Source organism: Saccopteryx leptura, chromosome 9, assembly GCF_036850995.1.
Source record: "Saccopteryx leptura isolate mSacLep1 chromosome 9, mSacLep1_pri_phased_curated, whole genome shotgun sequence".
Lineage (NCBI taxonomy): Eukaryota > Metazoa > Chordata > Mammalia > Chiroptera > Emballonuridae > Saccopteryx > Saccopteryx leptura.
The window spans coordinates 37885970-37910212 of NC_089511.1; the positions used below are offsets into that span (position 1 = coordinate 37885970).

A 24243-nucleotide genomic window follows, 5' to 3' on the forward strand; every position below is an offset into this window, starting at 1 on the left:
GAAGGATCCAGGAAGAGAAGTGTTGGTTTTTCTGGGATCCCAGGCTGAAAGGGTCTCTGAAGAGTCACCCTTTATGGGTGACTTATCATGCTGTCCCATATACATGGCCCATGTCATGCCGTTTTGAAGATTTTCTTCTAGAGGATGAATAAGTCTTAACTGACGAAATATCAATCCTAATAATAAAATTACTGATTCAATGTTCTTTCTAAAACGGGTCAGGAAACATTTTCTATCAAGAGCCATTTAGTAAATAATTTAGGCCTCACAGACCATGCAGCCTCTGTTTTACAACTACTGAGCTCTGCTGTTTTAGCATGAAAGCAGCCATGGCCATTGTGTAATAAAAAAAAGGGGCATGTCTGTGTTCCAATAAAACTTTATTTACAAAAGAGGCAGCTGGCCTGCAGGCTTCAGTTTGCCTGACCCCTGTTCTGAAAAGGAGCCAGTGTACTGCCAGCAGATGGGAGTGTCTGAGCAGGAAGGTGAGGAGGAGAAGTTGCTTGGCACTGTTTAAAGTTAAGCAGGTATAAGCATAAATGGCACCTGGGAGAAGAACATTTAGATGTACCCGGAATAACTATTGGCACCTAAGATGCTCACCGAGGGACAGCACAAGACACTAAAGCTAGCCAAGGGCTGGCTGAGAAAACTGATGGGGAAGGCCCGGCAGAAGAGCCACAGCTGTACACCTGGAACGAATGTAAAATAATATGGAATGTTAACTGTAATTAAGTTTTTGTTGTTGGTTTTTTTTGTTTGTTTTTTTATTTTATTTATTTATTTATTTATTTATTTATTTATTTATTTATTTATTTATTTTTACAGAGACAGAGAGTCAGAGAGGGATAGACAGGGACAGACAGACAGGAACAGAGAGATGAGAAGCATCAATCATTAGTTTTTTGTTGCGTGTTGCAACACCTTAGCTGTTCATTGATTGCTTTCTCATATATGCCTTGACCGCGAGCCTTCAGCAGACCGAGTAACCCCTTGCTTGAGCCAGTGACCTTTTGGCTCAAGCCAGTGAGCTTTTTGCTCCAACCAAATGAGCCTGTGCTCAAGATGGAGACCTGGGGGTCTCGAACCTGGGTCTTCTGCATCCCAGTCCGATGCTCTATCCACTGCGCCACTGCCTGGTCAGGCAATTAAGTTTTTTTAAGTGCCACAAACACAGACTTAGGAGTCTGTGCAGCAGTCCTTGAGGCTAATGACTGATGAAACTGGACCCACTCATGGTTTTAAGAGAGGCTTTCTTGTGAATGTAATGAGGCCAGATTAAGAGACCCCAACCCCCACCTTGGAAGTTCTTTTTATCTGAACAGCTCCATTTTATCTCCCAAAGTCTTTATTTATTTATTTATTTTTTCTTTGCACTTCTCTGAAGCTGGAAATGGGGAGAGACAGTCAGACAGACTCCTGCATGCGCCCCACCGGGATACACCCGGCACGCCCACCAGGGGCGAGGCTCTGCCCACCAGGGGGTGATGCTCTGCCCATCCTGGGTGTCGCTATGTTGCGACCAGAGCTACTCTAGCGCCCGAGGCAGAGGCCACAGAGCCATCCCCAGCGCCCGGGCCATCTTTGCTCCAATGGAGCCTCAGCTGCGGGAGGGGAAGAGAGAGACAGAGAGGAAAGAGAGGGGGAGGGGTGGAGAAGCAGATGGGCGCTTCTCCTGTGTGCCCTGGCCGGGAATCGAACCCGGGACCCCTGCACGCCAGGCCGATGCTCTACCACTGAGCCAACCGGCCAGGGCCCCAAAGTCTTTAAATAAAAGAAAAAGTACAGTGTTTACAGACATCTCTGCTGTTATGCCCTTTATATCTTTTCAAGTATTTGGCAGTTACAGAAAACGTTATGAAGTTAGGGATTGTTTATAGCCTGAGCGGTGTCCCCTTGTGCTCCGCAGCATGGTTGTCTCATGTTTTCTCTCCAGACTGAGCTCCTTGAGGGCAGGCACCTGGTGCTGCCACGTGTCCGGCTGCTGTAACTGTGGGACCGCTGTATAGCTATTAGCATTTGATCTTAGCCACAGCAACAGCACTAAAACTAAGAAATGTAGAATGTGTGCCTGTGTGTATTACAATTTAAAAAAAAATTTTTTTTTTACAAGGACAGAGAGAGAGTCAGAGAGAGGGACAGACAGGAACGGAGAGAGATGAGAAGCATCAATCATCAGTTGCTCATTGATTGCTTTCTCATATGTGCCTTGACCATAGGGCTACAGGGACTGAGTAACCCCCTGCTCGAGCCAGCAACCCTGGGTCCAAGCTGGTGAGCTTTGCCCAAACCAGACAAGCTGGCGCTCAAGCTGGCGACCTGGAACCTGGGTCCTCCGCATCCCAGTCTGACGCTCTATCCACTGCGCCACCACCTGGTCAGGCTGTGTATTACAATTTACATACATTTTGTTTCAGGAGGAAATGAGAACGTTCAGGATACGAGTCCAGGAAGTGGTGAAAGAAAACGAGGAACTGCACCAACAGCTGAATAGGAGTCCTGTTACCAGTGAGGAGTGGCAAGTGCTGTTTACTGATCTAAAAAGTAGAAAAGATAATAGGAATAAACTTTATTAAGTCATCAAATACATTTCCTTTTTTAAACTAAAATATTTTAAGGGGGAGCTTCTAAGATATAAGGTACAATGAAATCCTAGTAGTTTAAACTTGTAATTTAAAGATTATTTTAAAAATTCTAAATAGGTTTTTAAACCTGAAATATATTTGCTGTCCCCATTTTTATTTCCTGAGGTTGTATTTTTCTAGGGTGCTTTTCCCATGCCAAGCTTGCGTGGTCACATTCTTTCTTAGGCCTCTCTGATTGCTCCCAGCGCTTTAGGACTGTAAGCCTTGGCCCTGCCCTGCTCTGCCCTGTCCTGTCCTGCTCTGCTCTACCCTGCCCTGCCCTGCCCTGCCCTACACTGCCCTGCCTTGCTCTGCTCTACCCTGCCCTGCCCTGTTGTGCTTTGCCCTGCTCTGCCCTGCCCTGCCCTACCCTACCCTGCTCTGCCCCGCCCCGCCCTGCTCTGCCCTACCCTGCTCTGCCCCGCCCTGCTCTGCCCTGCCCTGCCCCGCCCTGCTCTGCCCTTCCCTGCCCTGCCTTGCCTGTTCTATGCAGGCCTTCCACCCCCTGACAGCCAAATACTGCCTCACTTCCCTCCTGCTACGGATGCTGCTCCCTCCCCCGCTGCCCCCCAACACGCCCCCTCTACTCTGCTCCTCATCCACTAGGGCCCTGCTCAAATGGCCTGATGGTTGGTATAGTTCTTTCTGTAGGCAAAGTTCATTGCTCTCCTGTTGCACTTTCTGATCTAGCCGTAAACACACACATTTTCATACTGGCACACAGTGGCTGCCTGTATGTTCCACATCTGTCTCCTCTTCTCCTCTGTGGCCTCCTTGAGGGCAGGGCTGCGTCCTGCCCATCCACACAGCAGCTATGCATGCCTGTTCAGTGACTTAGAGAAAGTAAATGTCTTCAAAAGTCTAAAGGGACTATCCAGGCAAGACTAAGAAAGCAAAATCTATTCAAATACAAGTTTTTTGCTTAAAGTGTATCAACATTACTGGAAAAAAATTAAATATTTTTCATATAAGAGATTCAGAAATTTGGAATCGAATGAACAGGTTCTTCCTGGTAGGTCAGTTCTCCCAGATTTTGCGGTAAGTGATGTGTCCGCTGGGACTGGCCTGGGCAGCTCTTGCATCCTGGTGCACTGTGGCTTCTCTTGCGGAGCCTGGGTTTTCTTCTGTCAGGTTTCCTGGTGTGTCTCCCTTCAAACCCTCCTTGAGTGGCTCGCTGGAAAGTGGGTCAGTTAGACTGGGCCTCATGTGCTTCCAAGAGCCCTGGTGAGAGCCTGGACCTTCAGATAACTTCTCTAACCTTGTATATAGCTGTAAATCAAATCTGGTTACTTTTCCTTAAAATAAAAATATATAAATGAACAAAATAAAAAGAAGAAAGACAGATCTGGCTTTCAAATCCATGAGTCGTGTTCCCCAATTTACTGGCATTTCAAATTGCACCCTGCTCTGCGGTGGCCTGGGCTTTGGGGGAGCTGTTAGGTGTGTGCGGTGCCCTTGCGCATGCCCCTCCCCACCAGCTTCCGCTTCCTTGGGATTGACCGCCTCCAGCTGGGGGCGGAGCCCCCGGGGTCCCCCGGAGCATCTCTCTCCTGAAGCTCCTTACAGTCCTGCCCTTCCCTGCACCTCTGGCAGCTGCTCTCTCTACCTGCACAGATGTGAAGTACAGTATGTCCCCGCCAGACCCTCAGACACACTGACTTCCCCTTTTAGTAGAAGCTTTCCCCTCAGTTTCAAATGAGGTTCAGTGAACTGGGCTGCAGCTTCTCTTCCTAACTCCCCTGACCAGTCGGATAACCTCAAGCTTGGTTTCGTTGCCTATAAAGTGGGAAGGAGTGCTAAACTAAATCTGAAGTTTTCATTTCTTTAGTAGGAACAGGGGATCCCTTTCATTTAAAAAAGAAAGAAGGGACGCCCCTTAGAGGGCCTGCAGGGTGGATCCCGATAGGGGCACATGGGGAGTCTGTCTCTGCCTCCCCTCCTCTCACAAAAATAAAATAAATAAATAAAAAGAAAGAAGGGGGGTAGGGAAGGAAAGAAGGAGGGAGGGAGGAGGAAACTTAGTCTTCTAAGGAAGTCCAGAATGTAAAACACGAGGTGGAGATGCTCTGTGCCAGGCAGGGACGAGGAGGCTGGAGCTGACTCCTGGGAGAGCTCCCTTCCTGGACAGATGGCCGCTCTGCCTGTGGGTGTGGGTAGCTGGCAGGGACACTCCAGATTCAGTTATCACTATTACAGCTTGATTGCTTTCATCTTTTTTCTCCTTCCTCCACCTCATTTTATTTTATTTATTTTATTTTTTTAGTGAGTGAGTGAGAGAGACAGAGAGAGGGACAGACAAACAGGAAGGGAGATGAGAAGCATCAACTCCTAGTTATGGCACCTTAGTTGTCCATTGATTGCTTTCTGATACATGCCTTGATGGGGGGGGGGGGGCTCCAGCTGAGCCAGTGACCCCTTGCTTAAGCCAGCGACCTTTAGCTCAGGCCAGTGATGATGAAGTCATGTCCACGATCCCACACTCAAGCTGGCAACCTCGCACTCCAACTGGATGAGCCTGTGCTCAAGCCAGCAACCTCAGGGTTTCAAACCTGGGTCTTCAGCATCCCAGGCTGACGCTCCATCCACTAAGCCACTGCCTGATCAAGCACCACCTCATTTTTTAATGTGGAAAACTGAGATGATTTACTGGTTTACAGTGTGCTTTGGATGGTAAACATTTATCCAGATCTGTAAGGTTCTTTAAGCTGATTCTAAAGTATTTTATCTTTTGAGAGAGGAGAGAAAATGGGACAGGGCACAGGTAGCATCAATTCATAGTATATGAGTCTTGACGGGGCAACCCCAGGGTTTCAAACCAGCAGCCTCAGCATTCCAGGTCAATACTTTATCCACTGCGCCACCACAGGTCAGACCCTTTCAGCTCATTCTAATTGCAATTGGTAACCATGAAGGCTGAGCTAGGCTGGGATTTACTTCCCACCATCTATAAGAAAAGGGTTTGCTTGCGGTGAAGTTAGACTGAGGAGTCTCAATACAGTTTAAGGAACTGTTCAAAGGGTTTTTAACAAAGCTATTGATTTTGAGCAAATATGCTGCTGGTCACAAGTGAGTATTTTTAAATTAAAATGTGAACTTTCTAAATTCTTTAAAAATATTTCATACTGGCTTCAAAATAATCCAGTGGGTTTGGGGATTGGAGGTTTATGTAGATGAAACAAGATTGGCCATTTGATAATTTTTCAAGCCGGATGTTGTACACATAGGAGTTTATTGTTCTGTTATTTCTACTTTTATATATGTTTGAAATTTTACATTTTAAAAAGTTACTAAGAAGTTTATAATTCAAACTTCGTTATTGTCCTGTCTCCTAACTTAATGCACATGGTAAGATTAATGTGTCAATAACATGTTTAACAATAGCCCTGGCCGGTTGGCTCAGCGGTAGAGCGTCGGCCTAGCGTGCGGAGGACCCGGGTTCGATTCCCGGCCAGGGCACACAGGAGAAGCGCCCATTTGCTTCTCCACCCCTCCGCCGCGCCTTCCTCTCTGTCTCTCTCTTCCCCTCCCGCAGCCAAGGCTCCATTGGAGCAAAGATGGCCCGGGCGCTGGGGATGGCTCTGTGGCCTCTGCCTCAGGCGCTAGAGTGGCTCTGGTCGCAACATGGCGACGCCTAGGATGGGCAGAGCATCGCCCCCTGGTGGGCAGAGCGTGGCCCCATGGTGGGCGTGCCGGGTGGATCCTGGTCGGGCGCATGCGGGAGTCTGTCTGACTGTCTCTCCCTGTTTCCAGCTTCAGAAAAATGCAAAAAATAAATAAATAAAATAACATGTTTAACATTAAAACAAGTCCAGATATGCATGCCCTACAACATCAATTACTTTCTTTTAGACTCAGAGTGTCTCTGTAATCATTCAGCACCTGAATGGCAGTATTTCATTTTGTAAATCAATTGTAGGCATCAGCTTCAGGCTCAGGCAGAACTGGTTTTAGAAGAAAACAAGCTGTTAATAGAGCAGTTGAAGATTCAGCAGAGAAAAGCCAAGGACACCCACCAGGAGCGTCTGCAGGAAGGTGAGCTCTCTCCCCAGTGACTGATGGCGGTGCTGTCGTGTTCTTCTGTCATTTTACATTTGTATCCCTCTCTGACAGAGTCCCCCATTCAAGATTTTTAAAAACTTTTATTTAGAAAATTATAGTTAATGGAGTAACATTGATCAATAAGAGTACATACGTTTCAGGTAAACATTTCTATAGCATTTGAACTGTTAATTATGTTGTGTACCCATCACTCAAAGTCAAGTCATTTTTCATCATCTTATATTTCTCCCTCCTTACCTCCTTCCCCCAATTCTCCCTCCCCCACTTACTCCTCCCCCTGGTAACCACTTCACTTTTATCTATGTCCATGAGTCTCAGTTTTATATCCCACCTATGTATGGAATCATATAGTTCTTTGCTTTTTCTGATTTACTTATTTCACTCAGTATAATGTTATTAAGGTCCATCCATGTTGTCGTAAATGTCACTATGTCATCATTTCTTATGGCTGAATAGTATTACATTTATGTATGTACCATATCTTCTTTATCCAATCCTCTATTGAGGGACATTTTGTTTGTTTCCATGTTTTGGCCACTGTGAATAATGCTGTGATGAACATGGGGGTGCATGTGTCTTCATGTACTAATGTTTTTGAGTTTTTTAGATAGATACCCAGTAAAGGGATTACCGGGTCATATGATAGTTCTATTCTTAATTTTTTGAGAAACTATTATACTTTTTTCCATAATGGTTGTACTAGTTTACATTCCCACCAGTAGTGAATGAGGATTTACCTGTCTTGTTGATAATAACCAATCTAACAGCTGTGAAGTGGTATCTCATTATGGTTTTGATTTGCATTTCTCAAATAGCTAGTGAAGATGAGCATTTTTTCTCTTGGCTGTTGGTATGTCTTCTTGAAAGAAGTGTCTGTTCAGGTCCTCTCCCCATTTTTTAGCTAGATTGTTTGCTTGTTTGTTGCTGAGCCTTGTGAGTTTTTTATATATTTTGGATATTAACCCCTCATCAGAGCTGTTTTTTGCAAATATCATCTCCCATTTAGTTGGCTGCCTGTTTATTTTGTTGTCAGTTTCTTTTGCTGTGCAGAAGCTTTTTATTTTGATAAAGTCCCATTCATTTATTTTTGCCTTTACTTTCTTTGCCTTTGGGGTCAAATTTATAAATTGTTCTCTACAGCCAAGGTCTATGAGTTTAATACCTATATTTTCTTCTATGTAATTTATTGTTTCATAGAATTTATATTTAGGTCTTTGATCCATTTATATTTAGGTCTTTGATCCATTTTGAATTAATTTTTGTGCAGTCCCTTCAAATTGAAAATAAAGAAAGTCATGTCTTTTAGAATATATTTTTCTTTACTGAAGTGCAGCTGTTTGTTAACATATTCAGCCATTACCCATAACGCATGATTGCTTTCTCCTAGCCTCCACAGTGTCGCTTTCATTATTCTAGATATTTTGTAAATCAATTGTAGGTGACACTTTAGACTCAGCAGAAGTGGTTTTAAGGGAAATAGCACCATGTAAATGGGAAGAATTGTGTGGCATGAATATTTGAAACAACACAAGACTCTGTACCTGAATATTTGTCGAATGAGTAAATAAGTGGAACGATTTGGTCTCTAAACAGTTTCTCTGTACTCTTGCCCTTCCTTCAGAGCTGTGGGTGCTGTTGGAGGCTAAATCTCTCAGGTACTGCATGAGCGCCCCTCTCCTTGTGTGTCACTCCCTGTCCCTGGGAGCCTCACCGCATATAACAGTGGGCTAGGAAGTGGGCCAGATTGAGTCATTCTTCCACTTTCATTAAAACCAAAATCTATGAACACAAAATGGTAGCATTTTTTTTCCTTTTGCTTTACTGATTCTTCTTTTCCAGTGAAGAAGAACATAGGACAGGAGATGAAATACAAGCTGTCTTGCATTAGCAAATGTAACCCCTCCTTTATTTTCCTTCCTGCACCTGATTATTGAACCCGTCCCACCTCCACACCGTGGAAGAGTTAACTACCACTGAGGCGACTAGGCTAGCGCTTTCCTTCTCCAGATAGCCAGGGCATGTTTAGAAGTCAGAGCATCTCTCCAAGAGCCCGACAGGGGTTTCTCCCCCACTCCCTAGTCATTGTGTGGCACAGAAGTAGGTATGTGCCCTTCTTACTCTGGTGTTATTAGTGGGGGAGAGGAGAGAGTGTTGTTGAGCCTCCTGTCTGTGTTATCAGGATTAGAGATGACAGAGAAAATTAATTTCACATTTACTAAGCTTAATTTTCTCAAATATAGCAGATCTAAACGGGTATGATGATTCTCCTGGTCATGTGGGGCAGGCCCACCTATTGGCCTATATGATTCAGTCACCTATGTTTTCAATTTCCCGGCAACAGCTATTCATTTGATCAACTAAATGTTTTTATGGAATAGAAGGGTTTAAAGTTTTATGCTGTAATTACTTATATGGACTAGTTTCAACAGATGCCCAGGAAGTATGTTATTATTACATACTACTGTATCACGTAGACTGAAGTCTTTATGATTTACTTTAAATACAGGACGTAAAACATAAAAACTTAATGAGAAAAGGGAAGAAAAATGATAATTTGGGCCTTAGTTTGTGTAACTGAACAGAAAGAGCTCATCCACCGAACACTAGCATGGCCAAACACTAGACACTGAAAACTGCAGTGGAAAAACATTGGCTGTTTTTTTATTATGAATGGCACCATCCTGGAAAATGGGAAGCTAATGCTCAAGAGCCCAAATTTGATGCTTTACAGGCAAGGGGTTTTATAAAGCAAAATCACCGGTTGTCACCAGTGTCAAAGGGATTTGGGTCATGGGTCTTGCTCATTGATCAAGAGTGAGGTAAGGTTAGTAAATCATAATTTTAGGTCTTGAGGTCAGCTTTGGGGTGATTTCATGAGGACATGGCCAGAGATCATTCTGCTTAAGAACTCACGAGCTTAAATACAACTTAGGCCATGTCGTTATCTTTAGCTTACTGGAAACCCATACCTTGTGACCCTTCGTCAAGGTGTGGCTGGTGTTTCTGGCTGGTTCAGGGGGTTAATGACTAGCAAGGGAAAGGGCTGAGGCTTGAGCATGCTGAGACGAAACTGAATAGAGTACTGGGATTCTATAGTAAGTCAAAATCATACATTCAGTTAGGACCCTTGGTTTCATTTGGCCATATTTGATGTCCTTGAAAACGTTTAGGTACAACATCATGATGTATATGCTTGAATACCTGCATGTGACTTAGGCTTCAGTCTTTAGAAAGTTCCTTAAGACTAGAATCATGTCTTATTAAATATTGTATATTTAAGAATTTTATCAAGATATTGAACCTCAATAAGAGAGTTTATATTTAGTGAATACTTAATATAGGGACAGAAATTTCTAAGTACAAGGCCTTTGGTATTAATTTATAAATCTCCAAAAGATTTTTAAAAGAGCAGTTTTTTATAAGCTAGCTCACATTAGTATTACCTAGTAATCAATACTCATGTGTTGTTAAGTGTCCTGTACTAAATCTTTACCCATCTCTTTCATTTTTCAGTTTCTAAACTGACTAAACAACTAATGTTTCTGGAGACTAAAACACAGAGCCAGGAAAAGGAGCTAATGAAAAGCAAGGAGCAACTGGAAATTCTAAGTACCGAATGCCAAGAACTGAAAACACAGTTGAATGGCAAAATAGCAATGAACGTTCATACTTCGATTGTAAGTGAACTACAAAGGTAAGGGTTTAACGTCTGGTCAAGTGTTAATGCATCACCGTGCATGTTGTTATAGGCAGAGTGGAGAGAGATAGCCCTGTCTTTTTATTTTGTTTTGTTCTTTAATCTTTTGTTCCATCTTTTTCAGAGTCTCTTTCTGAGTAATTTAGCTACACAAGCACAGGTCTCTGAGTCTGAGAATAGTAAATACTTTACTAAATTAGAATATGGCTGCTGCTGAGGGTTACACTTCTGCACTTTGTATGTATTTTTGGATGATTTTTTTTCTCTACTGTTCTAGCCTTTATTGATTTTAGAGCCAAAGATAATTTAAAGGACTACCCTGGAAGCCAGATATCCAGTAGAAAGGATGCCACCATAAGATGGAATATAACATAGCCATTAAAAGTAATGTCACGAAAGATTATTTATCACATGGGAAAATAGCCTATAATGCTAAATATTTTTTATTTGATACTATACATAAACTACACAAAAATGCCTTTCATTAAGTAAAAGGCATATTTTAGGTACTCTGGGATTTTAATTAAATCAACCTAGTTAAGACCAAAACGATAAAGTGGACATTGCCAGCTTATCTTCATCCCTCACCTTTAGTGGGCTAGTGAACACAGCTCCAGACACAGGCGAGTCTTGCTGTGCTATGAGACAGTGAAGGGATTTCCCAAATTTAAATATATTAACATAACCAGTTACATACATCTAAATATGAAATCAATATCCTGCAGGTTTTAGATGAGATTCACTGCCTCTGTGAAAAGTTGAACATAATTCATCATGTCTAATTTGTATCTTTAGAAGCAGAAAATAGTAATAGCACTTGCTGAACCAAAAATTATTTTCAGGTTTCAAAAAGCTAATAATATGTATTCATTTAACCACAAGCCAATCTTATGTAAGTCAGGATTGTCCAAAGAAACATTCTATCAGCCACTCATAATCTGAATTCTGGTATAAGAGATCAATTTAAATATGGTACACATAAAAAAAGTCATGAGCCTGACCTGTGGTGGCTCAGTGGGTAGAAGCATCAACTTGGAACGCTGAGGTCGGCGGTTCAGAACCCCGGGCTTCTCTGGTCAAGGCACATGTGGGAGTTGATGCTTTCTGCTCCTTCCTCCCTCCCTCCCTTCTTTCTCTCTCTCTCTCTCTCTCTCTCTCTCTCTCTCTCTCTCGTCTCCTCTCTTTAAAATTAATAAAAAAAAAAAAGTCATGAGCCTGACCAGGCGGTGGCGCAGTGGATAGAGCGTCGGACTGGGATGCCAAGGACCCAGGTTCGAGACCCCGAGGTCACCAGCTTGAGCATGGGCTCATCTGGTTTGAGCAAAAGCTCACCAGCTTGGACCCAAGGTCGCTGGCTCGAGCAAGGGGTTACTTGGTCTGCTGAAGGCCCGCGGTCAGGGCACATATGAGAAAGCAATCAATGAACAAATAAGGTGTCACAAGTCGCAACGAAAAACTAATGATTGATGCTTCTCACCTCTCCATTCCTGTCTGTCTATCTCTCTCTGACTCTCTCTCTGTCTCTGTAAAAAAAAAAAAAAAAAAAGTCATGACACATTTTTGTTTGTATTAAATAAGGCAACTATTACTCATTAGTTGCTTTTTTGAGATAAGCTATCAAGTCTTCCCTTTATATCTTCTTATTCTTCTCTTTCTTCTTCTTCTTTTTTTTCTCATGTGCCTTCTTTTTTTTTTAATACATAAATTTTATTAATTTTAATGGAGTGACATCAATAAATCAGGGTACATATATTCAAAGAAAACATGTCCAGGTTATTTTGTCATTCAATTATGTTGCGTACCCATCACCCAAAGAGAGATTGTCCTCCGTCACCTTCTATCTAGTTTTCTTTGTGCCCCTCCCCCTCCCCCTCTCCCTATCTCTCCTTCCCTCTCCCCCTATAACCACCACACTCTTGTCCATGCCTCTTAGTCTCATTTTTATGTCCCACCAATGTATGAAATCATGCAGTTCTTGGTTTTTTCTGATTTACTTATTTCACTCTGTATAATGTTATCAAGATCCCACCATTTTGTTGTAGATGATCCAATGTCATCATTTCTTATGGCTGAGTAGTATACCATAGTGTATATGTGCCACATCTTCTTTATCCAGTCAAATATATATATATATATATATATATATATATATATATATATATATATATATATTTTTTTTTTTTTTTTTTTTTTTTTTTTTTTTTACTGTGATTAAAGCCTTTAAGCAAACTCTTGGCCAATACAACAAGAATCCATAAAAGAGTAGTGTCCTTAACATGTTCACCAAGTGCAAGTTGACACCAACACCATTCCAGATCCCTGCAAATGCAACCAACCCCAGTTCAGTCTGTTAGGAGCTATCACAAGGAGCAGGAGTCCAGAAAAAGTCCACATCCAGGAAAAGTCCGCATGGCACTGGAATTGTTGTCACAATTCTATACTTTGCAGCTTTGTGTGCCTTCTTCTTAATGTCAGCAAAGATTATTTTTATTCCAGGGATGTACTTCCTGGGACTCCCCAAACACTCCATCAGTGTCTTTTCTCCCTGGGTGAGGTCTTTGCTGTTGTTAGGTCTGACTGTCTTTCACCCAGATCAACCATGGAGATCTGGCCCAGTCTTGTGCTTGCCTCCCTTTGGCACAGTATGGCACTGTGCACACTTCTGAACAAAAGTCTTCTTGCCCATTTTTAAATCATGCTTTCATTACTCATGAAACAGAGATTCCCACTTGAAAGCCAGACATTTGGCTCTCTCACCACAATATATATATTTTTAAATGAAGAGATTAGAGTATAAAAAGGATGTAAAGAATGATCACAATTGTATTTAAAAAGAAAAATGTGTGTGTTTGTGTGTGTGTGTGTGTGTGTGTGTGTTAAGTTGACCAATTATCCCAGTTGTATGGCATTGAGGGGTTTCTCAGGCTGTGGCAATTTTAGGGTTAAAACTAGGAAAGTCCTAGCCCAGCTGAGATGAGTTGATCATGCTGTGTGTGCCTATGTGGATGTCTGTGTCTGCATATGTATAATTTTTGTGTGTGTATGACAGAGAGAGAGAGAGAGAGGGACAGATAGGGACAGAAAGACAGGAAGGGAGAGAGATGAGAAGCATCAGTTCTTCGTTGTGCCACCTTTGTTGTTCATTGATTGCTTTCTCATATGTGCCCTGACTGGAGGCTCCAGCTGAGCCAGTAACCCCTTGCTCAAGCCAGCGACCTTGGGCTCAAGCCAGATGAGCCTGCACTCAAACCAGTGACCTCAGGGTTTTGAACCTGGGTCTTCTGCGTCCCAGTCCGATGGTCTACCCACTGCACCATCACCTGGTCAGGCATATAATTTTATATAGATAGGCATACCTTGTAGATATCACAGGTCCATTCAGTTCCAGACCACCTCAGTAAAGTAAGTGTCACCATAAAGTGAGTGTCACAGTAAAGCAAGTTGCAATCTTTTTGTCAGTGGGTGTTATCTTCAATTTGTAAAAAATGCAATATCTGTGAAGTACAGTAAAACAAAGCACAATAAAATATGAGCTATGTCTCTGTGTGTGTGTGTGTGTGTGTGTGTGTGTGTGTGTGTGTGTATAAATTGTATATACCATAAGTACATAGAGAAATGATTGGAAGAAATGGAAAAATATTAGTAGAAATTATGGGTATATCAGTAGTCGGTTCTCTAGAGAGACAACTAATAGGATAGATAGAGGACATCTATTTGGAGAGAGAAAGAGAACATATATTTGGAGAGAGAGCAAGAAAGTTTAATTTTAAGGACTTGGTTCATGCAGTTGTGGAGGCTAGAAAATCCAAAATCTATAGGCCAGTCCAGTGGGCTGGAAACTCAGGATTTCTGTGTTACCGCCTTGAGGCAGAATTCCTTCTTCTTTGGGAAACCTTGGTTTTTGCTCATAGGTTCTCAGTTGAATGGATGAGGCCCACCCACGCTATCAGGCAGCGGCCTTTAAAGTCAGTTGATTGGAGATGTTAATCTCATCTACAAAACACTTTCACAGCAACATCTAACTAGTGTTTACTCAGACAACTGGGCACTATAACCTAGTCAAGATGACACGTAAAATTAAACATCACAGTGTATAACTTTTCTTCTTGGTGTTTTAATATTTTCAAAGTGTTCTATCATGAATGCATATTACTTTTGTAATGAGAGGGAAATAAAATTTTAAATTGAAGCTTTCAGCTTAAGATGATTAACATTGGAAAATAAATGAGTTAGTGCATATGAAGTACTTAGCTAGGTGCTTCAATAAATACTGATGATTGCAATTACTGGGACCCAATGTTTTGAGTATACTGTTAATATGCTGTCTGGACCAGGCCTGTACTTGACTTTCTCATTTCAGTAGGAAAAAAACTTTTGAAGTCATGTTCATCTTTATTATTATTTTTTAAAGAATTTAAATTGGTTTTTAGAGAGAGAGGAAGGGAGGGGGAAATAAAGAGAGAAATATCATCTTGTTGTTCCACTCATTTATGTATTCATTGGTTGATTCTCATATGTGTCTTGACCAGGGATCAAACCCACAACCTTGGCATATTGGGATGATGCTCTAACCAACTGAGCTATATGGCCAGGGCCTTTATTATTTTATTTTCCTCAAATACCCACTGCTTTGCTGGTATGTGTCATAACCATAAATTCTAATAGCCCCTTAGATATGAGTATAGGAAGTATTTAAAAATTCAAAAGGGGCCCTGGCTGGTTGGCTCAGCGGTAGAGCGTCGGCCTGGCGTGCGGGGGACCCGGGTTCGATTTCCGGCCAGGGCACATAGGAGAAGCGCCCATTTGCTTCTCCACCCCCCACTCCTTCCTCTCTGTCTCTCTTTTCCCCTCCCGCAGCCAAGGCTCCATTGGAGCAAAGATGATCCAGGCGCTGGGGATGGCTCCTTGGCCTCTGCCCCAGGCGCTAGAGTGGCTCTGGTCGCGGCAGAGCGACGCCCTGGAGGAGCAGAGCATCGCCCCCTGGTGGGCAGAGCGTCGCCCCTGGTGGGCGTGCCGGGTGGATCCTGGTCGGGCGCATGCGGGAGTCTGTCTGACTGTCTCTCCCCGTTTCCAGCTTCAGAAAAATACAAAAAAAAAAAATACTGTTTAACAAAGGGGATCGATTCATAGAGATAAAAGATTTGATCCACCACATAGATGTTTAAATTTGTGTGCGCCTAGAAATAAGTTCATACCGACACATTTTAAAATAAAGACAAAATTGCCAAAAATAACGTCAAAACTGACTCAAGAACAAAAAGAATAACTGAATATTCTTTTAATAATTAAAGAAATTAAATCCAAAGATCTTCCCTTGAAGAAAACTACAGGCTTAATTAGTTTTACCAAAGAGCTTTAAAAATACTCAAGGAAGAAATAAGTGAGAAGCTGGGAGGCAGAGAGACAGACTCCCACATGTGCCCTGACCAGGATACAGTGGGCAAGTTCCCTACTGGGAGATGCTCTATCTATCTGGTGCTGTTGCTCTGTTGCTCAGCAACTGAGCTACTTTAGTGCCCAAGGCGAGGCCCTGGAGCCATCCTCAGCGCCAGCTTGCTCCAGCCGAGCCATGGCTGCGGGAAAGGAAGAGGGGGGAGGGATGGAGAAACAGATGACCACTTCTCCTGTGTGCCCTGACTGGGAATCGAATCCAGGATGTCCATAGGCCAAGCTGACGCTCTACCACTAAGCCAACTGGCCAGGGCCTATTGTAGCTGTTAAAAACTTCTGTTTGCCAATGCCATTATCTCTCTTACTTCTGAGTCTGTTCTATTGATAATTTTCCTCTTACTTGGATCATATTTTGTTGCTTATTGCCATGCTTGCTTGAATGCTGAATATGGTAGATTTTGTGTTGGTGGGTGCTAGATTTATAGCATTGCTTTAAGTGGCAGTGGATTTTGTTCTGAGAGGCATAGGTACATGGAACAGACTGACATCTATCACGGTTGGGGGACTGGATGAGAGAAGGTGAGGGATTAAGCAAGAAATATATATATATTTCTTATATATATTTCTTATATATATATATTTATTATATATATTTCTATGTGTTATATATATATGTATGATATATATATATATATCATACATATATATATATATAACACATAGACACAGACAACAGTGTGGTGACCACCAGAGGGAAAAGGGGCTGGGGGTAGATGGAGATGGGCAAAGGGGGACAGAAGGAGACTTTTTAGGGACAGAAAGAAACTTTGCTTGGGTTGACAGGAACATGATGGAGTGTGCAGATGATTTATTGAATTATACACTCGAAACCTGTACCCCAAAAAATTCAAATAAAAAAATAAAATAAAAATAAATATTTAAAATTGCACTAGAGGTTGATTTCTAAAAGTGCTACGCTTGAGAAAATTGTCAAATAATTTTAAAGCAGCTCATACATGGTAGATGCTCAATAAATAGTAAATTATATTTATTAAAAAAATTTTTTTCCTGGTGTACACTTAAATTAGTACAGAATAATTGGATTCTTTTAAAGCTCGCTCTAGTAGGGAAGGCCAAAGCAACCTCTAGTCTAAGGCTAGTTTGGCCCCACTGCTAATAATAGCCTCTGAGGGCTCTCTCTAATGTCGCTTTCATTGTAAGGTCTTTCCACTCTGCCTGTTGGGCTTCTGTACTCTTTCCAGTTCTTTGTGAATGTCAGGAATTTTCTGCCTATTTGTTTTGTCAGTTCTTTGCTAAGCCCGCGGACAGTTTCATCTCACGGGTAAGGATTCGTACTGAGACAAAGACTTGTGGGGACCCTCCCAAAGATCTCCGGAGCCCTTCTTCTCTCTGTGAAACTATTTGCTCTCTGCCGCACAGTTCTAGCTGCCTTGGTCTGTCTCATCTCTGATCTCTGACTCCTCAGCTCAGCAAGTGCCCTGTGTTCTGGTTGGCTTTTCCCTCCCTGTGGCCTGACAGTAAACGGGAGCGATTGTAGTACTCACATTGTTACTTCCTTCTCCCAGAGGTCACAGTTCTGCTTTGCCAATTGTCCAAAGTCTGAAAGCTGTTGTTTTTTATGTTGTGCCTGGTTTTCTAGCTGAAGAATAAATCTGATCTCCTTAATTCTCTTGGCTGCAAGCAGAAGTCTTTGTATTTTCAACATTCTTCTTTCACCTTTTATCATTAATCAATTCAACAGTTTATTCAATGAAATGATAGTTCATTGAATTCTGGACTTTACATGTTTTTGAGTTAAAATTGACAAGCCAACCTTAAAGTCACACACTGTTATGTATTCCTGCTGCACATGGCAAGTATGCAGCCTCTCCCACATGCTACCCTCTGCAATGTGACCACATCCAAGCTGCTGTTCAAAAAAACCAGGTTTGGGCCCTGGCCGGTTGGCTCAGTGGTAGAGCGTTGGCCTGGTGTGCGGGGACCCGGGTTCGACTCCCGGCCAGGGCACATAGGAGAAGCACCCATTTGCTTCTCCACCCCCCCCTCCTTCCTCTCTGTCTCTCTCTTCCCCTTCCGCAGCCAAGGCTCCATTGGAGCAAAGATGGCCCGGGCACTGGGGATGGCTCCTTGGCCTCTGCCCCAGGCGCTAGAGTGGCTCTGGTCGCGGCAGAGCATCGCCCCCTGGTGGGCAGAGCGTCGCCCCTGGTGGGCGTGCCGGGTGGATCCCGGTCGGGCGCATGCGGGAGTCTATCTGACTGTCTCTCCCCGTTTCCAGCTTCAGAAAAATACAAAAAAAAAAAAAAAGAAATATGGCTAAAGCACCTTTTAACCACTGTCCTTTGTCCCATCCCTCACCCCTGCTTCCCAAAAGCAACAACTATCATAAATTTGGGATTATATTTCCAATCAATTTCTTTTATATGTTTTCATGAATAACATATAGTAATTTTGGTGTGTTTTAAGTTTACATAAATGAATTCATGCTTTTAGTATCTTGACCTTTTGCACTCAATATTTAAAACATATTTGCATGTTGAAATATGGAATCTATTCTTTTTAACTGCTGCATAATGATATTTGATCATTTGAAATACTGTATTTTACTTAGCCTATTGATGGAAGTTTAAATTATTAAGTTTGTTCCATTAAGCAGTGCCACAGTAAACTTTCTTATATGTGTCATCAAAGTTTCCCCTAACTGCATTCCAAGGGTGGCATTGTTGAGCCACAGAGTAAGTGCATTCTTTAGATACTGCCCTCTAACGTGGCCGTACACACCCATTGGTACTTTCCCGGCATATCTTATTGTCTGATTGCTCTACATTGTGAACTGGTTTTTTGCTGGTTGATTTGGTACCAGGTAAGTGTATTACTTTGGCAAAAAATACTTTTAAAATAAAATTCTAAAATCAAAACAAAAGACAGAAGGAAAAAGATAAATTGAAAGATGTTTAATTTAAACCTCAGTTCTATGGTTTTTGTCCAGGTATGTCCTCTGCCCTTTGACTAACTACAATAAATAACTATCAATAGAAAGCAATGCGAACTCTCTGGAAAATTCTGCCTGGGTGTTAGGGAGCCAACCTAGGCTGAAATCACTGAACGTGTATGACAAGTGAGGCAGACCCCAAACGCGTGCAGCCAGAGGCTCCTTCTCCAGCCAGCAAGGCAGAAGTAAACCCCACCTTGTACCAGAGAGACCCCCATCTCTCAGGATGTTGGGCAGTCTCTGTGTGCATGGCCCCACCTGTTCAGTCCTGGTTGTTACATGAAAACTGGCCGAGACAACCGATGAAGAAATAGCTCTTTTCTTGAGCATCATTTTGCTAGAATTATATATAGAAATTGTATGCCCTCCTTGTTCTTTTATCATAAAAACATACATTTACTTTAGTATGATAAAAAATTTGTTTTAGCATTAGAATTTGAGGAGGAACAATTATAACTATGCAAAAAATTGAGCTGTCAAATTCTTTCTGTTAGGTGTAGGGTATAAACAAGTATATATGCACAGACATAAGCAAAAAATTGTGGGCAAAAAAAAGGGGTTAGATCACAACCATCAAAGAAGCGTCCTTTCTCCTGTCCTGTAGGAGCTCCAGCCCAGGCACTACAAGGGCTGGGCAGGGAGACACTGGGCAGAGGCCTCAAATGACCCTCGGGGTTGGAGGGCTGGGCTATTTATCACGTCTGGCAAGTGGCTGCCTCATTGTAGCCTCCGTGTACTGGACACAAGCCTGTGATGTTTTCATCCATCAGCCAGTTGCAGAAGGAAGAAGAGAAAGAAATGGCTGAAATGGAAGAGTTGATGGAAAAGTTGGCAGTCCTGCAAATGCAGAAAAAGAGCCTGCTGTTAGAGAAGAACAATCTGGAGGCCAGAAACAAAGCGCTGGAAGCTGACCTCCAAAGGGCACAGAAAATAAATAGGTTTTTATACGTTTTTTCTTAAGCGTTTTTTTTTTTTTTAAGTTAAAAAAAGACAATTGAAAAACTTCTTTTCTTTTTCTAATATTGGCTGTAAATATACTGTGCACAAAAATTAGGGGATCAAGGAACATGCAGATACTCCAGTACATTCAGCCTTTTGCATAGTGCATTTTCACCAATGAAATAAAAGTTGGTTTTGCATCTCATTTGCAAAACCAAACAACTTTCTTTGACTTCTCGTTTGCTTTTCTGGTGTTCTTGTTTAATAAAAAAAAAAAAAAAAAATCAAATGCTTCTTTTTTATTGCTTCATATTCATTTTGAAATATCCCCTAATTTTTGTGAGAAGTATATAAAAGAATAATTGACATTATTGCATCTCAAAATACAAGTACAGTAAAAGCTTTTCTATAGACTAACATTAACCAACATTTTTCTAGTCTGTAGTTTATATACTCTTGACAGTTATAATCATGACCCTAAAACTCTGAAACTTCTAGAAGTTCTCTACTATTTCCTAAAAGTCTACTTTGGGGCTACTAGATTTCTGTTCAAAAGTATCTTTTAGAACACCAGCCAAAAATTTAATAGAATAATACATGATTAGCCTCTTAATTGTGTTAAAACATTTTGTGACTTCTATTGGCTTGACTTTGAGTAAAAAATTATGCTTGGCTTAAAATTCAATTCAATTATCATCTCTCACTTTGAAACTTACAGATTTAGATTGCTAAAGATATAACATTTAAATGCTAACATACTTGCTATTTTTGTAATACAGATATTCCTATGCCCTAGCCATTCAGGCTAATGAGTTTTTTATTTTGCCATTTGGGGCAACTCTTTAGGAGATCTCTGAAAAAAATTGACAGTTTCAAAAGGCAGATGGAGAAAGCCACACAGAATGAAATGTCTGCCCACCAAGACCTGGCAAACCTTTTGGGCCTGGCAGAGAACGTAACTCAGGAACGTGACAATCTTAGATATTTGGTAAGTTTCCTTAGTCACTTCAAGTACATTGCAAGTTAATAAGCAACCATAATTTTAGGAATATTATTACTATTATTTTTGTGACAGAGACAGAGAGGGATAGATAGGGGCAGACAGACAGGAACGGAGAGAGATGAGAACAATTCTTCATTGTGGCACCTTGTTGTTCATTGATTGCTTTGTCATATGTGCCTTGACCGGGGAACTACAGCGACTGAGTGACCCCTTGCTCGAGTCAGGACTCAAGCTAGCGAACTTGGGCTCAAACCAGTGACCTTGGGCTTCAAGCCAGCAACCTTTGGGCTCAAGCCAGCGACCATGAGGTCATGTCTATGAACCCACGCTCAAGCCAGTGACCCCTCGCTCAAGCTGGTGAGCCTGCACTCAAGCCAGATGATCCCACGCTCAAGCCAGTGACCTCAAGGTTTCAAACCTGGGTCCTCTGCATCCCAGTCCTACGTTCTACCCACTGCGCCACTGCCTGGTCAGGCTAGGAGTATTTTTCTTAAAGAAAATTATCCATAAACAGTTTCATCTTTTAAAATTTCTTTATTTTTATTTTAATAAATTTTATTTAGAAAATTAATTTTAACAGGGCAACATTGATCAATAAGAGTCATAGATTTCAGGTAAACATTTCTTTTTCTTTTTTTTTTTTTGTATTTTTCTGAAGCTGGAAACGGGGAGAGACAGTCAGACAGACTCCCGCATGCGCCCCACCGGGATCCACCCGGCACGCCCACCAGGGGCGACGCTCTGCCTACCAGGGGGCGATGCTCTGCCCCTCCGGGGCATCGCTCTGTCGCGACCAGAGCCACTCTAGCACCTGGGGCAGAGGCCAAGGAGCCATCCCCAGCGCCCTGGCCGTCCTTGCTCCAATGGAGCCTTGGCTGCGGGAGGGGAAGAGAGAGACAGAGAGGAAGGAGGGGATGGGGGTGGAGAAGCAAATGGGCGCTTCCCCTATGTGCCCTGGCCGGGAATCGAACCCGGGTCCCCCGCATGCCAGGCCGATGCTCTACCGCTAAGCCAACCGGCCAGGGCCCAGGTAAACATTTCTATAGCATTTGAACTGTTGATTATGTTGTATACCCATCACCCAAAGTCAAATCATCTTCTGTCACCTTATTTGTCCCTCTTTACACCCTTTCCTCCAAATCCCCCTCCCCCACACCCTCCTCCCCTGTTTGCCACTTCACTTTTATCCGTGTCCATGAGTCTCAGTTTTATGTCCCACCTATGTGTGAAATCATACAGTTCTTCGCTTTTCCGGATTTACTTAATTCACTCAGTATAATGTTCTCAAGGCCCATCCATGTTGTTTTAAATGGCAATATGTCATCATTTCTTATGGCTGAATAGTATTCCATTGTATATATGCACCACATCTTCTTTATCCAATCCTTTATTGAAGGACACCTTGGTTGTTTCCATGTCTTGGCCAAATTCTCCAAAATTTTATCTTTCAACCATTGGAGAAAAACATTTTTAAAGGGCAAATAACCCTTTGACTTTGACTAAAAAATTATGCTTGGCTTAAAATTCAATTCAATTATCATCTCTCACTTTGAAACTTACAGATTTAGATTGCTAAAGATTTAAATGCTAACATACTTGCTATTTTTGTAATACAGATATTCCTATGCCCTAGCCATTCGGGCTAATGAGTTTTTTATTTTGCCATTTGGGGCAACTCAAATAATAACTTTCAAATAATGGCAAATGATATTTTAGAAGGTAAACCAAAGGAATTAGTCCATTCAAGTCATAGGAACAGTGTCCTCAGGAGTTGATTACACACGCAGATGACCTTTATATTCTCTCTGTAGAGCTAACTTAATGTATTCCCTGTTTGAAGATGAAGCATAAGACTCACAGACAAGTTAAATAGAGTTCATCCTAAGGACACAGATGAAAGGACAGTGATATTCAGTTTACGTTGTTCTCACAGCACCAGTCCCAAGGAAGGGGCGTGAGTATATTATTTGTGTCCCTAGAAGGTAGAGCTCTATCTAGCCAGCAAGAATGATGCCATGGACATGACCCCTGTGATCACCACATTGATTTTCAAAGATATCTACTATAGATTGTACGGTAAAAGAAGAGAGATGCAGTGCCAAGCTACATGCATTGAGAAAAGTCTGATAGGATTTACTGCAGAATGTCACAGTGAGTTAGATACCAAGTGGTGGAATTACAAGAGATTTTTAAAATCGTAGAATTACAAGAAAACTTTTAAATGGTTTTACTTATCTGCATGTTATGATTTTTTTTACATTGAACATGTATTGTTTATGTACATTAAAACATGTTTATTTAAGCAATATTGGTGGGTAGGATCAGAAATAAGTGTAATGGATGTCATTACAGAAGAGCTTCCTGAGAGAGTCAGAAATTGGCAAACTTGGAAATGACTCAGCCCTGCTCCAGGTGAATGAGGTGTGGAGTCTCTTAGGGTATGTCACAGGCTTACCCCCCCCATTTGCCAAAAAGATATTAAGTTCCTTCATAGGAAAATGTATGTAGGTTTTAGCCATTATTTATATAAGAAGAAATATAGCCTGACCAGGCAGTGGCGCAGTGGATAGAGCATTAGACTGGGATATGGAGGACCCAGGTTTGAGACCCTGAGGTCGCCAGTTTGAGTGCGGGCTCATCTGGTTTGAGCAAGGCTCACCAGCTTGAGCCCAAGGTCACTGGCTCAAGCAAGGGGTCACTTGGTCTGCTGTAGCCCCCTGGTCAAGGCACATATGAGAAATCAATCAATGAACAACTAAGGAGCCCCAATGAAGAATTGATGTTTCTCATCTCTCTCCCTTCCTGTCTGTCTGTCCCTCTCTCTGACTCTGTCTCTGCCACACACACAAAAAAAAAAAAAAGAAAAGAAAAGAAAAGAAATATAGCCTGACCTGTGATGGTGCAGTGGGTAGTGCATCAACCTGGAATGCTGAAGAAGGAAGGAAGGAAGGAAGGAAGGAAGGAAGGAAGGAAGGGAGGGAGGGAGGGAGGGAGGGAGGGAGGGAGGGAGGGAGGGAGGGAGGGAGGGAGGGAGGGAGGGAGGGAGGAAGGAAGGAAGGAAGGAAGGAAGGAAGGAAGGAAGGAAGGAAGGAAGGAAAGAGAGAAAGAGAAAGAAAGAAAGAAAGAAGAAAGAAAGAAAGAAAGAAAGAAAGAAAGAAAGAAAGAAAGAAAGAAAGAAAGAAAGAAAGAAAGAAAGGAGAAAAAAAGATAGTATCCATCTCTTGGGGGAAAATACTTATCTTTACTTATGATAAAAGAAATGCTAATTTAGCCAGTCTTGAAATATCATTCTGTACTTTGATGTTAGAAAAAAAAAATCTTTTAAAATTATAATAGTTGCTGGTAAAGCGTGGTAAGCCTATTTATACATTACTGGTGATTTCTAAGTCCTTCCCTGAGTCTTTTAGAAGCCATTTGACAGCATGGGAGGATCCTTAAAAGCATGCAGACCTCCTGACCCAGTGGTCCTTCTCCTAAGAAGTCATTGTCCCCGCCCAAGTGCTGACCTCTGGCACCAGCT

The 24243-nt window shown here is 42.1% G+C and overlaps 2 protein-coding genes across 6 annotated transcripts in view; one reads left to right on the forward strand and one right to left on the reverse strand.

Moving 5' to 3' along the window:
* Positions 1–24243, forward strand: part of CEP89 (centrosomal protein 89) — an 86082-nt gene that overhangs the window by 41244 nt on the left and 20595 nt on the right. For all 5 annotated transcript variants that reach the window (XM_066349664.1, XM_066349666.1, XM_066349665.1 and 2 more), the window contains 5 exons: positions 2418–2518; positions 6541–6656; positions 10197–10377; positions 19552–19719; positions 20567–20708. In XM_066349664.1, the coding sequence (XP_066205761.1) occupies positions 2418–2518; positions 6541–6656; positions 10197–10377; positions 19552–19719; positions 20567–20708 (708 nt within the window). The remainder of the gene's footprint in view (positions 1–2417; positions 2519–6540; positions 6657–10196; positions 10378–19551; positions 19720–20566; positions 20709–24243) is intronic.
* Positions 11966–14289, reverse strand: LOC136381044 (cytochrome c-like). The gene is given in 3 exon segments (XM_066349384.1): positions 11966–12008; positions 12822–13078; positions 14239–14289. Coding segments are annotated over 3 exon segments (351 nt in total).